The 15,078-nt window shown below is 42.7% G+C and overlaps 1 protein-coding gene across 5 annotated transcripts in view; it reads left to right on the top strand.

Annotated features, from left to right (window-relative positions):
• The window catches only part of PLCB1 (phospholipase C beta 1), a 1,287,346-nt gene that overhangs the window by 845,449 nt on the left and 426,819 nt on the right, over positions 1 to 15,078 (top strand). For all 5 annotated transcript variants that reach the window (XR_003941444.1, XM_030196316.1, XM_030196317.1 and 2 more), the window contains 2 exons: positions 5,761 to 5,918; positions 10,502 to 10,584. Coding sequence is in view for 4 of the 5 variants with exons in the window: in XM_030196316.1 (XP_030052176.1) it covers positions 5,761 to 5,918; positions 10,502 to 10,584 (241 nt within the window). In the remaining variant the exon portion in view is untranslated. The remainder of the gene's footprint in view (positions 1 to 5,760; positions 5,919 to 10,501; positions 10,585 to 15,078) is intronic.

The following is a 15,078-nucleotide window of genomic DNA, read 5'->3' on the forward strand; positions in this document are numbered from 1 at the left end:
ATTTATAGAATTCCCCTGTAGGCGCTTAACACAGCTTAGTAAAAGGGCCCTTAAGTTACAACAGAGGAGCATGCTCACCGAAAGCCCTATGAATTAAACAAAACCTATTTAGAGAGTTTATTCTCCAGACCACTGAGAGCCAGAGGACAGCAGACAGACACAGAGTAATATGCTGAAAGCCTGAAGGATTACAACATCGTACAAGTGAAGAAAAGACAAACAATCCCACAGGAAAACAGAAAAGCAAAAATAAAGATTAGGAATGACCAAAATGATGCCCATAATAAAGATTTAACCCTATGTCCTGCTTCATCATTTTTGTCATTCCTTCGCCTTGTTTTTGCTTTACAAAATTTTACAACAGTTTTTAAGACTCTGGTGACCTGGGTTCATGCTTTTGCATACATTTCAATATGAGTTCAAGACAACTTGACACGAGGAGACAAAGTCAACTTGTATTAAACACCCTAGTTTGTCAATATTTTCCTTCTATTTGTTGTATATATCTGACTAATTTCTGAGGGGTTTTTTCTTCTTTTTCAGCTCAATTTCATTTTTGAACTCGTTATTTTCCTTTTTAAATCTCTGGGCCTCTTTTACCAAGCTGTGGCAAAAGGGGGCCTGCACTGGCGTCGGCGTGTGTTTTTCACGTGCGCTGAGGCCCTCTTTTACTGTAGCGGGTAAAAGGGAAGTCTCTCTTTCCTGCAGGAAATGGGCCATGCAGCAAGTAAAGCACTTGCCGTGTGGCCATTTCGGGGGGGGAGTAGTGCAGCTACACTACTGCCATTGAGGTGGCAGTAAGGGCTCCCACGCTAACCCAGCAGTAACTGGGCAGCGCATGGCACTGCCCGATTACCACCGGGTACACTGTGGCGCTACAGAAATAAATAAATAAATATATTTTTGTAGCACCAGATACGGGTGGCAAGCCTGCATTGGGCTTACTGTCACTTAGTAAAAGGGGCCTGCTATTTCTTTGTTTTCTGCCTATTATCTCATTCTTTCACTATCCATGGTAAAACTACGTTTTTCTAGAGTTTCTGATCTATTCAGTACCTGGTAACTTATTCTGTAGTGCATGGTTCTAGTATTTGTAATGATTCTGAAAAGAACTTGAAGTTAAGTAGGTTATTGCAGCTTTTTATTGGACCAATATAAAAATTTGTTGCGCTTTATAAGTCTTGTTCAGATAAACAGGAGACTTATGTGGTCTTGGAAGCTCAAATGTTATTACATCTCTTTATATTGGTCTAATAAATGGTGTCACAATGTACCATGATTCCATTTTTAAAGTCCATATAATTCGTTTGAGTATCCAGTAAATCTGCCAAGTTCTAGCAAAACAATTCATATGTCTTGTTTTTCACCCAATTAATCTATCATCCTCTTTCTTCTGAATCCCAACCTAGTTTTCCATGTCCTCATCTGTTGCCTGAGACTCTTGTACCCCGCCCTCCACTCTCAGCCCATCATTCTGCTTCTATTCCTCACAAAACCTATGCCTTTAGCCCTCCTTCTCCAAACTACCAACTTTTCTCTCCTCCCCAGCTGAATGTAATTGCTCCTTCGCCTCAAAGTTTCCTCTCCATTTACTTTATGAATCTAAACTGCCTTTCAAAATCTCCTCTTCCTTCCGCTTTCTTTTCTGTCACCTCGGACTGTTCTTCCCATCTTCAAACATACTCCTTCCCCCATAGCAATCTTACAACCTTTTTTTTTTCCTGAAAAGGTTACTACTACTACTACTATTTAGCATTTCTATAGCGCTACAAGGCGTACGCAGCGCTGCACAAACAAGGTTGATGCTTTATCATATCTTCTTTCCTCTATTGTGAATCTATTTCTACTTCTTGCTCTCCCCTTCCATGGGTATTCTCTTATCTCACATGGGTAGTCTCCCTAGGTTTGTCTCTTTGTTCTGTGTAACTGAAAGGATGATCCCTTTAGCCTTCAGAATTAAATCCTTCTTAAATGTGCTGTCATTTATACAGCAAGACCAACTGTGTATTAATTGTTAGGCACACAGTTCCATTCAAGCTTGTGATTATACATTTCTTCACTAACTGTCTTTTGCTTTGTTGCTTGATGTACTAAATGAAAAATAAAAAGGTAGCAACACACAGTTATCAGGAGAAACATATGGAAACATATGCACTGTGAACTTTTTTTCTAATTATAATGACCATTTATTCAGGTTTTCACTTGAAACTCTTGGCAGTACATCAAGAACTCTTTCCTTCTTTTTTAGCACCATTGTTTTATTTTTGGAAAACTGTATTTTTTGTGAACCAAGGTTAAATATAAACCAATTAAAATATTAAAAATGCTAAATTTAAGGACCCTATTCACTGAGGTGTGCCAGCGTTTTTAGCACGTGCTTAAAATTAATGTGCGCTATCTGCATGGTTATCGGACACTAAAAACGCTAACACCCCTCTAGCGTGGCTTAGTAAACAGGGCCCTAGGAGGTCTTTTTGCTAAGGTGCACTGAAAAGTGGTCTGCACTGGTGTGGACGTGGGTATTGGACGTGCGCATGTTCATTTTTCAGTACACCTGCAAAAAAGGCCCTTTTTGGCCGAAAATGGACATGCAGCAAAATAAAAATTGGCGCGCATTCCATTTTGTGCCTGAGACCTTACCTTACTTAGTGGTAAAGTTTCACACGTTAACTGGGCGGTAATTGTCAGCATGCGTACACTGCTGATTACCGCCAGGGTTGGCGTCACACACTGGAAAATTTCCGATGTGTGTAGTGGACACACGTAAAAAATTACATTATCACCCGCGCCACACAGTAGCTGGGCGGTAGTTCCTTGGAGACATTCATCTAGGAACAAAAATAAATCTTGAAAAAATGACCTAAAAATTTTTTTTCTCTACCCATCTCAGTAGCATTATCAACCGGTATCATTTCAAAGATAATAAAAAAGTGATGGCTAATGAAAAGGCAAAAGGTGCAGAAAGATGGAGAAACAAATAGAAAATTATAACAATGACTTACATTGGCAAATATTATCACACTAGTAAAAAAGGCCCGTTTCTGACACAAATGAAACGGGCGCTAGCAAGGTTTTCCTTGGAGTGTGTATGTTTGGGAGAGTGTATGTGAAAGTGAGTGTTTGAGAGTCAGAGTGAAAGTGTGAGTATGTGAGAGAGAGAGTGAGTCTGGGTGTGAGTGTGTTTGTGAGAGAGTGTGTGTGAGAATGAGAGTGTGTGCAAGTGTGTATGTGAGACACAGTGTGAGAGAGAGTGTGTGTGTGTGGGCAAGAGACAGAGTGTGTGTGAGACACAGATTCTCTGTGAGAGTGAGTGTATGACACCAAGCGAGTGTGTGAGTGACTGTGTGGCACATAGAGAGTGAATGTGATACTGTGTGAGACAGAGTGTGTGAGAGTGAGAGTCAGAAAGACATTGTATATGAGAGAGACAGTGTGAGCCGTGCCCTCCCAATCCATGGCCATCTGTCCCCTGCCCCCTCCATTCATCCTTTTCCAGCAATTCCCCTCTGTCCCTGAGCCCTGCCCTCCCAATCCATGGCCATCCATGTTTGTCTGTCACCTGCCCCCTCCATTCATCCCTATCCAGCATTTCCCCTCTCTGCCTGAGGCCTGCCCTGCAATCCATATCCATCCATGCCCATCTGTCCCCGCCATTCATCCCTATGCAGCAATTCCCCTCTCCCTGAGTCCTGCCCTTCCAATCCATGCCCATCCATGCTCCTCTGTCACCTGGCCCCTCCATTTTTCCCTATCCAGCATTTTCCCTCTCTGCCTGAGGCCTGCTCTGCAATCCATATCCATCCATGCCCATCTGTCCCCTCCATTCATCCCTATCCAGCAATTCCCCTCTCCCTGAGTCCTGCCCTTCCAATCCATGCCCATCCATGCTCCTCTGTCACCTGGCCCCTCCATTTTTCCCTATCCAGCAATTTCCCTCTCTCCCTGTGCCCTGCCCTCCTAATCCATACCCATCCATGCTCCTCTGTCCCCTGCCGCCTCCATTCATCCTTTTCCAGCAAGTCCCCTCTCGCCCTTCCATGACCCCCCCCCCCTCGCATCCATGCTACTCTCTCTCCCATGTCCCAGCCTGGCCCGCCCTCTTCTCCCCCCCCCTTCGCATCCATGCCCCCCCACCCCTTCGCATCCATGCATCCCTTTTTTTTTTTTTTTATTCTTTTTAACTTTACCTCCGTGGCGGTTCGTGCAGCGAAGCGTCAGGGAAGGAGGCGGCGCTCCCGATGTCTAGCTTTCCCTTCGCTGTGTTCCGCCTTGTTTTGAAGGCGGAACACAGCGAAGGGAAGGCTAGACGTCGGGAGCGCCGCCTCCTTCCCTGACGCTTCGCTTCCGGATTTGTTTGTTTAGACGCGAGGGCGGGGCAGAGACGGCTGGATGGCTTCACACCACGAACACCACGAACGCCACGAACTCCACGAACCCTACAGCCAGGGACTCAGGGAGTGACGTCAGATGGCTTCAGAACGTTGTCCTCATTAGAACGTTCACGGTGCGTTTTATTATATTAGATGTTTTTAATCAGAGTTTCAGATTTTTGAAATAGCTTTAACATTTTGTTCCTAGAGACTAAAAGAACTCATTATAGAACAAATCAAAATCAAATTACATTTTATAACTTGCTTTTCCTAAATCTAACTCAAAGTGGGAAACAAAATATTCAATTAAAGCCAATCTCAATATGCAATACAATGTATAAAAGAGCAACAGTAATTCATACCGCTTTTCTACAGTTTTTGCAACCACATCCAAAGCGATCTGGGGCAACGGAGGGTTAAGTGACTTTACCCAGAGACACAAGGAGATGCAGCGGGAATCGATCCCAGTTCCCCAAGACCAAAGTCCACTGCATTAACCGCTAGGCTACTCCTCCACTCCAATGTATATATAAAAACCATCAAGAAATTAAAGGGAAATTAATTTAGCTCATGGCTTTTAATAGTAGATCAAGGTGACTTACAGTCAGATAAAGTAGGTATTTTGCTGTCCCCAAAAAGCTTACAATCTAAGGGGGCAATTATATAAATTGGCACCTACAGGTAGATGCCGCATGCACCCATTACAGGTGCCATAAGGTGGCAGTTATTTTATAAGGTAGCAGTTAAATGCTGTATTGCCTAACTGCAAGAAGGTATACAGGTGTATGGAGCATAGGCGGGCCATGGGCGTGTCTCCCAGTTCAGTGCAGTTTCCATCATCTGACGTAAATGGGACCAACTGGTTGTCGGATAATAAAACAATGGTAACCCCTTAAAAAATGAACAGAAAATATACATTATGCATAAAGAACAGGCATAGCGTATCTGTATTTAAAATAGTTTATTAACGGCAATGTGATGACATCACTGGGAGGGTCTGTCTGATATTCATTTCTACCTGCTCATGAGCAGATGGAAGATTTCATGCCTAAATTTAAGGTATATTCCCTGCCACATACACTAGTATTTTAAAAAAGACAAATTGGTGCCTGTCTTTATAAAATAGCACCTACCTATGATGCCCTGTTACAAAACTACCTTCTAAAAGCCTGTGAAAATGACCCTAGTTTTAATTGCCTTCAGAATGATTGATAATTTTTACAGGTTATCATTCTAGAAAAGCAGTACAGTGCTAGAACAAGACCTACAAAAAGTGCTAGTCAATCTTGGCTCTGCTAGGTATAGTAAAATTATAAAATATTGTCTTATGTATTTATGTGCCAAGTCCAGTATAGATTCCCCTAACTCTTTGTTTGTTTTGCTGTCATAGCTGGGCAGCTGGCTGGTAACTCCTCAGTGGAGATGTATCGCCAAGTGCTCTTGTCTGGCTGTCGTTGTGTGGAACTGGACTGCTGGAAGGGGCGAACAGCTGAAGAAGAACCAGTCATTACACATGGGTTCACCATGACGACAGAAATATCGTTCAAGGTACTGTGAAGAATCTACCAAAACAGGATGACAACTGTTTATGTGGTTGTTAATATTCTTCTCCTAACACTTTGTAAAATAAAAGGGCAATGTTCAAAGCCAAGTAAAATACACAATGAGCATTACTATGTTAACTGCATTACGGCACACTAACACATATTGGGCCTGTAATACAGCCAGCGATGATCAGTGTTTTGCTGATCCCACCAGCATTAAACCCAGAAATCCGATGCCAGGCCATGTCCGTGCACTAGCACTGAAATTCCAGGTTTGTAGAGCCGGCTAATGCATTGCCGGTTCAGTGTGATATTCAACATTTAACTGGCTATGGGTTACTGCATAAAGATAGGACTGTCACTTATGCGGTCCTATTTATGCAGTTAACCCGGACAGTTAACTGCTGAATATCAGCACTTAACCAGCTAAGTGCCGACTCCACCACCAGAACACCCCCAAAATAGCGGGTTTTCAGTTTGGTGCTAAATGGTTATTTTCAGCAGCACTAACCAGTTAACTGTTGCTGAAAATGACCAGTTAGCCCAAACTAGCAACTGTTTCTGTCTTGTTAAATGGCTTTTAGTAGCACCTTTTAGTAAATCTCGCCCTATCTTTGAGTGGTGGAAGTTAGCCATGGGGCTTCTTAGGACATGATGCACTTTAAGACAGAAACATGACTTCCCCCAACATGTGTCTGCAAAATGTCATCATTTGAGTAAATATTACTGCATTTATGGGATATTCATTGGCATCTTTATTCTACCAAACTTCCTGAGCCACGGAAATGGTTGAATAACAGGTACAATGCAATCCGCTTAAGTGCAAGGGTCTGGGACCAAAGAAATCCATGCAGTTAACCGGAGCGTGCACTTAACCGTTGTGACCCAAAGAAGCTTGACATCTGATAAACATATGTACAATACTGTTTATTATACATACAGTATACAGTCTCCATTAACTGATGTTATACAGTCTCAGTTAACTGACGTTAGACTTACTTGAAGTAATCAGTCATAGTCCTCTGTACACTCTTGTGTCTGTGATGTCCATAGACTACGTCTGCCAGACAGTAAAAACTGTCATAGCACTGACATCCAATGGCCTCCAGATAGACCCGCACGGTGTTGAGACTCTCCAGCGCTCTTGCAAAAGTGACAGGAGGTTGTTGAATTTCATCAGCATGTGCCTCGCTGCTCATTTCATCATCAGCCGTTGCTTGCATGTAGGCACATATCTCGACATCAGTGCTGTCTTCAGATGTTTGTAGACTGTAATCAACAGCTATGTAGTGATAAAACTCCTCTTCAGTAACACCGACTGGGATGTCAAGAGCCTGTTCATCTGACGCGTTTGCAACAGCTGCATCTGTTTCGTCCCTCTCCACATCCCTAACAAAGCTTGCCCGCTTGTAGCAGTTCACAATGGTTGCCTGTGTAACATGATTCCAGGCTTCTTTCTGCATATGTAGGGACTCCAACAGTGACAGATTACAAGCCAGTTCAACAGCACGTTTATCCTTGCCAGTCTGGTCATCCATAACTCTCATCAGACGACGTAGCACAAGAGCCCGATAATGTTTTTTGAAATTGGCTTTTATGCCCTGATCCATAGGTTGGATCAGAGAGGTAGTGTTTGGTGGCAGGAAGACCACCTTGACGTTAGATAGCCTGACATCATCACTGTGTGCAGCACAATTATCACAAAGCAACAAAATCTGATGCTTTTGTGCCCGCATTCTAGTGTCTAACTTCTTTAGCCACTGCTTCCAAATTTCCCCAGTCATCCATGAATTTGCATTAGCCTCATATGATACAGGAAGTCGCTTAACATTCCTGAAGCAACGGGGCTGTTTGCTCTTTCCAATGACGAGTGATTCCAACTTCTCACTCCCATCCATATTGTAGCAAAGGAGGGTCGTCAGTCAGTCCTTCGATGTTTTACTTCCTGTAGTTTCAGCTTGTTTGAATGCAAGTGTTGCATCAGGAATCACTCTCCAGTAGAGACCGTTTGCGTCAGCATTGAAAATGTGACGAGGTGCAAACTCGTTCAAGATGGTAGGAAGAACTGAAATAACCCAATTTTCAGCACCAAAGTCATCAGCGTCTTCTTTTTCACCATGCTGTTTCTTGAATTTTATTTTGTTCCTCTCATTCCATCTTTCCAACCATCCAACAGTGGCTTTGAATTCAGTTAGTTCAAGACTTTCAGCTAGCTGATTAGCTTTCTCCATAAGCAGTGGACCATTGACAGGAAACTGTCTGCTCCTGACATGAGAAAACCACCGAAGAAGAGCATCTTCTACATCCTCAGCTTTTCCCGCCCATTTACGTTTCCGGTGTGGATTTGTATTGTTTTGCCAGTCTTCCAGAAGCTGGTCTTTCTGCTTCAAGATATGTGAAATTTGACTGGGATTGACACCATATTCTTTAGCAATAGATGCTTGACTTTGTTTTCTAATTTTTTTTTAAGAATTTCTATTCGTTCAGTAAGTGTTAAAGTCTTACAGTTGCACGACAACGACTCCAGTGTACACTCTAACAACACAACTCGGGCATTCGGCACACACTCAGACGTATCAACCCCCGCCCCCTTCAATACCACACTACAAGCCGTATCTTCGATAGAATTGGATTTATTTTGGCCGCAGCCAGGAACATCAAAATTGTTACAACTTAAACAAATTACATTACATCTTCTACTAATCATTATGCCAGCATGCATTTCTACCCGGGTACACAGCTTCTACACGTAGTTGCATATTCTGGGCCACAGGCCAAGCCATACCAAGCCCCTGCTTCCAAATTCAAAAGGACTTCCTGTGCAGTTCAAATTCCTCTCTCCTCCTCCCTTGCTCCTCCCCTTTTTTCCTGCCCCCTCCCCTTGCTACCTCTTGTTTCCCTCCCACTACTACCTCTGCTCTCTAGCTGGGCCCTCCCTGTACCCTCCCCCACACTTCTGTCTTTGCTGGCCTTCAGCCCGGTTGTGGTCGGCCCCCCTTTAATGGGTGTGCCTGGTTCTTTCTTTTGCTTCTGCCTGTGGCAGTTAACCAACGAGATTTCAAATTTACTGCCCCTTTGTCACGCGCCAATCGGCTTCCATATTCCGCGCGTGCGCTTATGCGGAGTCTTTCCTGCAGAGGAGCGGTCTTAAACCATGCATATAAGCGAACCTTGCACTTATCAGTGGTGCGCTAAACCAAAGTTTGTCCCCATAGAAATTGATGATGCCAAAAACGGGACTGAAGTACAGCATGCAGTTAAACAGAGCATGTGCTTATCCGACGTGCACTTAAATGGAGTGCACTGTAATTATTCTATGACATTTTCTTTTCTCAGTCTTTATAAAGATATTCAGTTGACCCAAAAGATGGTTAGCTTCACCTCATGTGGATTTTTACTCCCCCAAATGCCACTAAAGGTCATGGTTATAAATATTTCTCTTTGCCATAGAAGGGAATGCTGCATTCTATGATAATCTCATGATCAGATTGTGTCAGGGCTGGAACTAGAAAATTATTTTTGGATTAATTTATACATAAGACTGGGAAGTAATAAGTGTCATTAAGTTTTTGTATATTACCTTCTAAACTTAGAAACTAGGGGGTCTTTTACTAAAGCTTAGCTCAAGTTATCTGCAGCAGGGCCCATGTTATTTCTATGGGACCTGATAACTCGAGCTAAGCTTTAATAAAAGACCCCTTAAGGAGCCCTTCTACTATACCACCAATCGCAGTTACCATGGCTTAATGCTGGGTTTTACCACCTGGTGGCTGCAAATTTAACATGGCACCTGATAGTCAATGTGTGGTACCTGCTCTCAATTAAAGCAGTAGTATGTAAGGCCTCCTATTTAGGAGGCAGCAAGTGGTCCCATGTTAACTTTGCATTTGTCAGCATGTGGTAAGTACAGCACATTAACTACCAAATGCCTTCTTTGCCCACCTTCTGCCCATGCTGATCCCCAGACACAAAAAGCAATTAATGCCCAGTTTACCGGATGTTAACTGCTAAAATACAGCACACTGTTCTGCGCTAGTAGATAACATGGCGTAAACTGGCCATTAAACCCCAGATTCTATAGTGGCCGCTGAAATTTGTGCGCCAAATTTTGGGTGTGATCCAGAGGTGCATGTGCAAAATAATCACGTAACAAGCCAATTAACACATCAGTGTTAATTGGCAATTATTCTGCCTGTGTGCTATTCTGTAAAATTGTGCACCAAAATTGTCTTGTGCACAATCAGAAACGGGGCATGGTATTGGGAGGGGCATGCACAGGACAGGGACATTCCCATAATTTAGGCGCAATGTTACAGAATTCCAGGGTTGTGCACTCAACTTGCGCTTCAGGATTTACGCCAGGTTTCACGTGCATCCAAGGTTGGTCGTGAAAATCATTGCTATGTGCTATTCTATAAAGGGCACTTGGTGATGAGCACCCTTTATAGAATGTGATTTCGGTGCGGATCTTTCCGGCACCTAATTTTTGCCACCGTTTACTTTATCTGGCCTTCGGTGCTTAACATGCTTTAATAAAAAAGCCCTAAATTAAGAAGCTAAAAAGTGTGTTCTAATTTTCTTTTTTAGGAAGTAATAGAAGCTATAGCTGAGTGTGCATTTAAGACATCTCCATTTCCGATTCTTCTTTCTTTTGAGAACCATGTTGATTCGTAAGTAATTAATATACCTATCCATTATAGAAATATAATTAATTTATTCTTCAGTGTGGAAACAGTTCAAGTAAAAGAGCAATTCATGAAAAAAAGCCTTTATAAATGATTGTGGACACTACCATCTTTTCATTATGAGATGGAAAATAAGAGATGTTGATGCCATTGGCTTTAAACAGAAGGCCCCATCATTCAGGGGGATGTCACTTGATGGTTCTGGACCAACTCAACATCAGGGTTTTACTTTTCTTATGTGCTGACTGGCCTGAAATGTCCACATGAAAAACAATAAAGCAGATGCCTTCAGCAACACACTTTGGAAAAAAAAATCATTAAACCTATGAAGGTAAATTTTCAAAGGCTTGGTAAAATATTGCTTTTTACCATAGGTGTGTATATTATGGGAATCACTATGCTGTGGCAGCTGAGTACCACAAGATGGTAACTCCTGCAGGAAATAAAAAACATAACTTAGAATTAAGCTCCAAACTCTGTTATTCTCCTTTACTTGGCGCTTCAGGCTGCTAATACACAGCCTGATGCTACCAGAGTCATCTTCAAGGGGCCAAATATTTTTAAACATGCATCCACTCTGATCTCCCTGCAACTCAGCTCCCCTGATTAAACACCCCACTAATAGGCTTCCACCCTGAAACTCCCTAACCCCATGGAAGAGCCTCCCCACCCCCCCATAGAGAGCCTCAAACTTGGAAGTGCCCCAAACCCTACTTTTAAAAACCCCGACCCCCAAGCAAAGACCTTCCCCCCCAGAAAACCCCCACAGGACCTACCAGAGGTTTCCTTGGTGTCTAATGGGTGGGGCAAGTCTACCATTAGGTGGGAAACTGCCACCATTTTGAACCTGGCACTAAAAGTGGCAGGAGTCACTGGGGATTACTCGTAGCCCCTCCTCCCTCAAAACTACAGAGATCCCAAGTAGGACCCAGGAGAGGATCAGGGGTAGGAGTCTTCATCATGTGGTGACTTCTCTAGCCAGTGGTATTATATATGCCATAGGAAAGGTTAGGGAGAATCACTGCTAAGTGCTGTCAGAGATCCCATTAGAGTGCATCTGTCCCTTTAGTCTGGCATTTATATGTGCCTTGGGGCGGATGTGAAAGCCAACTTAGGGATGTTAAGGTCTGCATGTGTATTCCCTTTGTAAAATGTGAAATACACATGTACATTATCAGCCCTTCCTAATCACGCTGTATCGACACCTATACCATGCCGCACCCCCTCTTAAAATCTGTACACTATGTGTATTACCATGTGCAAATAGAGGCTTTCTAAAATTGTTTTTTTTAATGTAGCCAATTTACATGTGGAAATGGCTCTAAAATAAGTCCCTTACTTTAATAAAATTTGGGATACTGCCTTTCAAATAGAGGAGTGGTATTCTAGTTACAGCTGCAAATTGGCTACACGTGTAAATAGCAAATGTCAGAAAGCTGCTGTTTGGATTTTAAGGGGACACGTTCTGAGTGGACCAAAAGTTTTTTTCCCCATTTTACAATGGCAATATACTATATTTTAAAATAATTTGTCCTGTCAGCTTATGCACAATTCCAAAGCATGCATAAGCTTCATAAAAGTTCTTGTTTCAACCAGGGCTTTAAAACAAAAGATTAGGGCAGTGGTTCCCAAACTTTTTCAGTTCAAGGCACCCTTCGTGTCTGAACAGTTTTTCACGGCACCGCCCCCCCCCCCCCCCCCACGGCCACACCGATCTTCGCCCCCTCCCCCAACCACACAGGTCTCCGCCACACCCCTCCTCCTCCCCCCAGCCACACAGGTCTTCATCTTTTTCTGTACACAAATATAACAATGCTAGCGTGTCCCTATAACCAGCCCCTCCAAATGAAAACACTGATTACGATTTATAACAAATTACTACTCCACCTATGAAAAGTTATAACATTATTATACTTCCTTTTTTGTACATCTGCTTGCTGCACAAGCCAGCATGTTTAAAAATATAAGTGAGATTAAATAAAAAATGCTACCAACAATAAAGAATGACAACTCGGATGCAGCAGTTCATAGGTTTGCTTGCTTTGTTTTGAATGGGAAGAGAAACAGAGAGTGACCTATTGGCTTCAACTTTTGATTTCATCCCATCTCTTGTTTTCATCCAATCTCCTTGGCAGTTGCCTTTGCAAGTCCCGAAAGCTGTCTGCTCCCTGTCCCCCGTGGCCGTGATCAAAAAAAAAAAAAAAACAAGCGTGGGACGCCATCAGCCTTCAGGCATGTGCTGCTGGCTCTGCTGACGTCAACTTCCAGTTCCGAAGCAGAGGACTGGCAGAACTGACAGTACATACTTGAAGGCTGCTGCAGCCCTGTGCTTGCTTTTTGGTTTGTTTTTCTGCTGCTGCTGTCTGCAGTACTGGTTCGGGTGAGAGGGAGGTTGGGATTTGCAGTGGCACCCCAAAATGTTTATTGCAGCACACCAGGGTTCCATGGCGCACAGTTTGGGAAATGTTGGATTAGGGATTAGATGAGTAATTTTGCTTAATCCCATTTTCTATTTTTGCCTGAAAAGTCTATGGTTTAAGTAGCTCATTGTATAGTTGTTTGAAAATGAACTAGATTCAATAAATGGCACCAAATTTGGGCACTGAAAAAACAATGCTCTAAATAAAACAATGCTCTAAATTATACATAAGTACATAAAGTAATGCCACACTGGGAAAAGACCAAGGGTCCATCGAGCCCAGCATCCTGTCCACGGCAGCAGCCAATCCAGGCCAAGGGCACCTGGCGAGTTTCCCAAACGTACAAACATTCTATACATGTTATTCCTGGAATTGTGGATTTTTCTCCAAGTCCATTTAGTAGTGGTTTATGGACTTGTCATTTAGGAAACCGTCTATCCCCTTTTTAAACTCTGCCAAGCTAACCGCCATTGTGTGCCATTTATAGATTTGCATACCACCAGGATGAGCGCCCAGCTTGGAGCATGAGGATTTATACCAATTAAAACGTAGTGTAACTCCTCAAGCATAAATTAAACGTTGACCCCCCCGAATTCTCTAATACTGCACTCATCTTTAGTGAATGCCCCTGACCTGCCCATGCCCCTCCCATAGCCATGCCCTTTTTCAGTTGCAGGCTAAAAGATTTCTGCACACATCTTTATACAATAGCACTTAGCAAGATGCGTATGCAATTCCAAATTGGAGCCAACTAACTTCAATAATTGGTTGTTAGCACCCAAATATTGCTAGTTATCGGCTCGTTACTCAACTAAATTTTGCATGCATCCAAATTAGCATACAAAATTTTGGGCACCATATATAGAATCTGGGGGATAAGGGCCAGAACTTATACATGAAAGTGGCAAAATTGCCACTTCCACATACAGGTGCCAGCACTTATTCATGGAAGCTGTTAAGAGATGCTGCTTTTTTTTTCCTACAAATATTTTTTTGTAAAATCACTGCTCCTCTTGAATATTCTGGTGTCCTTGTATGTGTGTTATAAAAGGTTCCACGTTCAGCAGAGTTGTTTGTAAAATACTAGGGAAATATGGACATCCTGACCTGGATGTCTTATTTCCCTTGTTGAGCTCCTATGCAAAATGAGGCTTGAAGTATTGTACATATAACTGCACTTACTTTTTTGATTCAGAATTGATTATAAAAAAGCTATACATTGATAAAAAATGTATAAAATCACACAAAATAGGTATGAATAATTGACTTATTCATACCTATTTTGTGTGTTTATACATTTTTATCATCAATGTATAGCTTTTATAGAATTTTATTCTAATGACTCAATTTTATTGTATCATGTTTATCACTTTGTGAAGTGGTTTATAGATCAAACCTGAAAATGAAATGAAGAGCATTCATGTGTATTTGTGTAATGATAGCCTATTAAAAACCAACATATCAAGTCTTTTTCCTTTTACTTCCTTCTCTCTTCAAGAGTTTTTATAATTATAGTCTTGGTCAAGGACGCTGTAAACTTTATCCAAGCAAAAAACTCACTGGATAAAGAGTGAAGTTCAGGATTAAAATCTTAAATCAGCACATCCATCCATATCTTTAGTGATTAGTATTGTACTCACTAGAGGTCTTGGTGACTTTTCCATTCAGTACTAATAGTCTTAGGGGTCCTTTTACTAAGGTGTGCTAATGGATTTAGTGCATGCTAAATGCCGCTCAATCCACTGTATACCTATGGGCACTTACCCCTGAATTCTATAAAAGTCGCCAAAAATTGCAAGAGCAAATTGGGCATGTGCCAAATTTGCATGCAGTGGCGTACCAAGGGGGGGCGGTCCGCCCCGGGTGCACACCGCTGGGGGGTGCCGTGGCGCGCGCCTGCTCCTCCGAGTTCGCTAAACTTCGTTTATTCGCTGCAGCTCCCTCTGCCCCGGAACAGGTTACTTCCTGTTCCAGGGCAGAGGGAGCTGCAGCGAACGAACGAAGTTTAGCGAACTCGGAGGAGCAGGCGCGCGCCGTGGCACCCCCCCCCCCAGCGGTG

This window comes from Microcaecilia unicolor, chromosome 3 (assembly GCF_901765095.1).
Source record: "Microcaecilia unicolor chromosome 3, aMicUni1.1, whole genome shotgun sequence".
In the NCBI taxonomy this organism is placed as follows: Eukaryota; Metazoa; Chordata; class Amphibia; order Gymnophiona; family Siphonopidae; genus Microcaecilia; species Microcaecilia unicolor.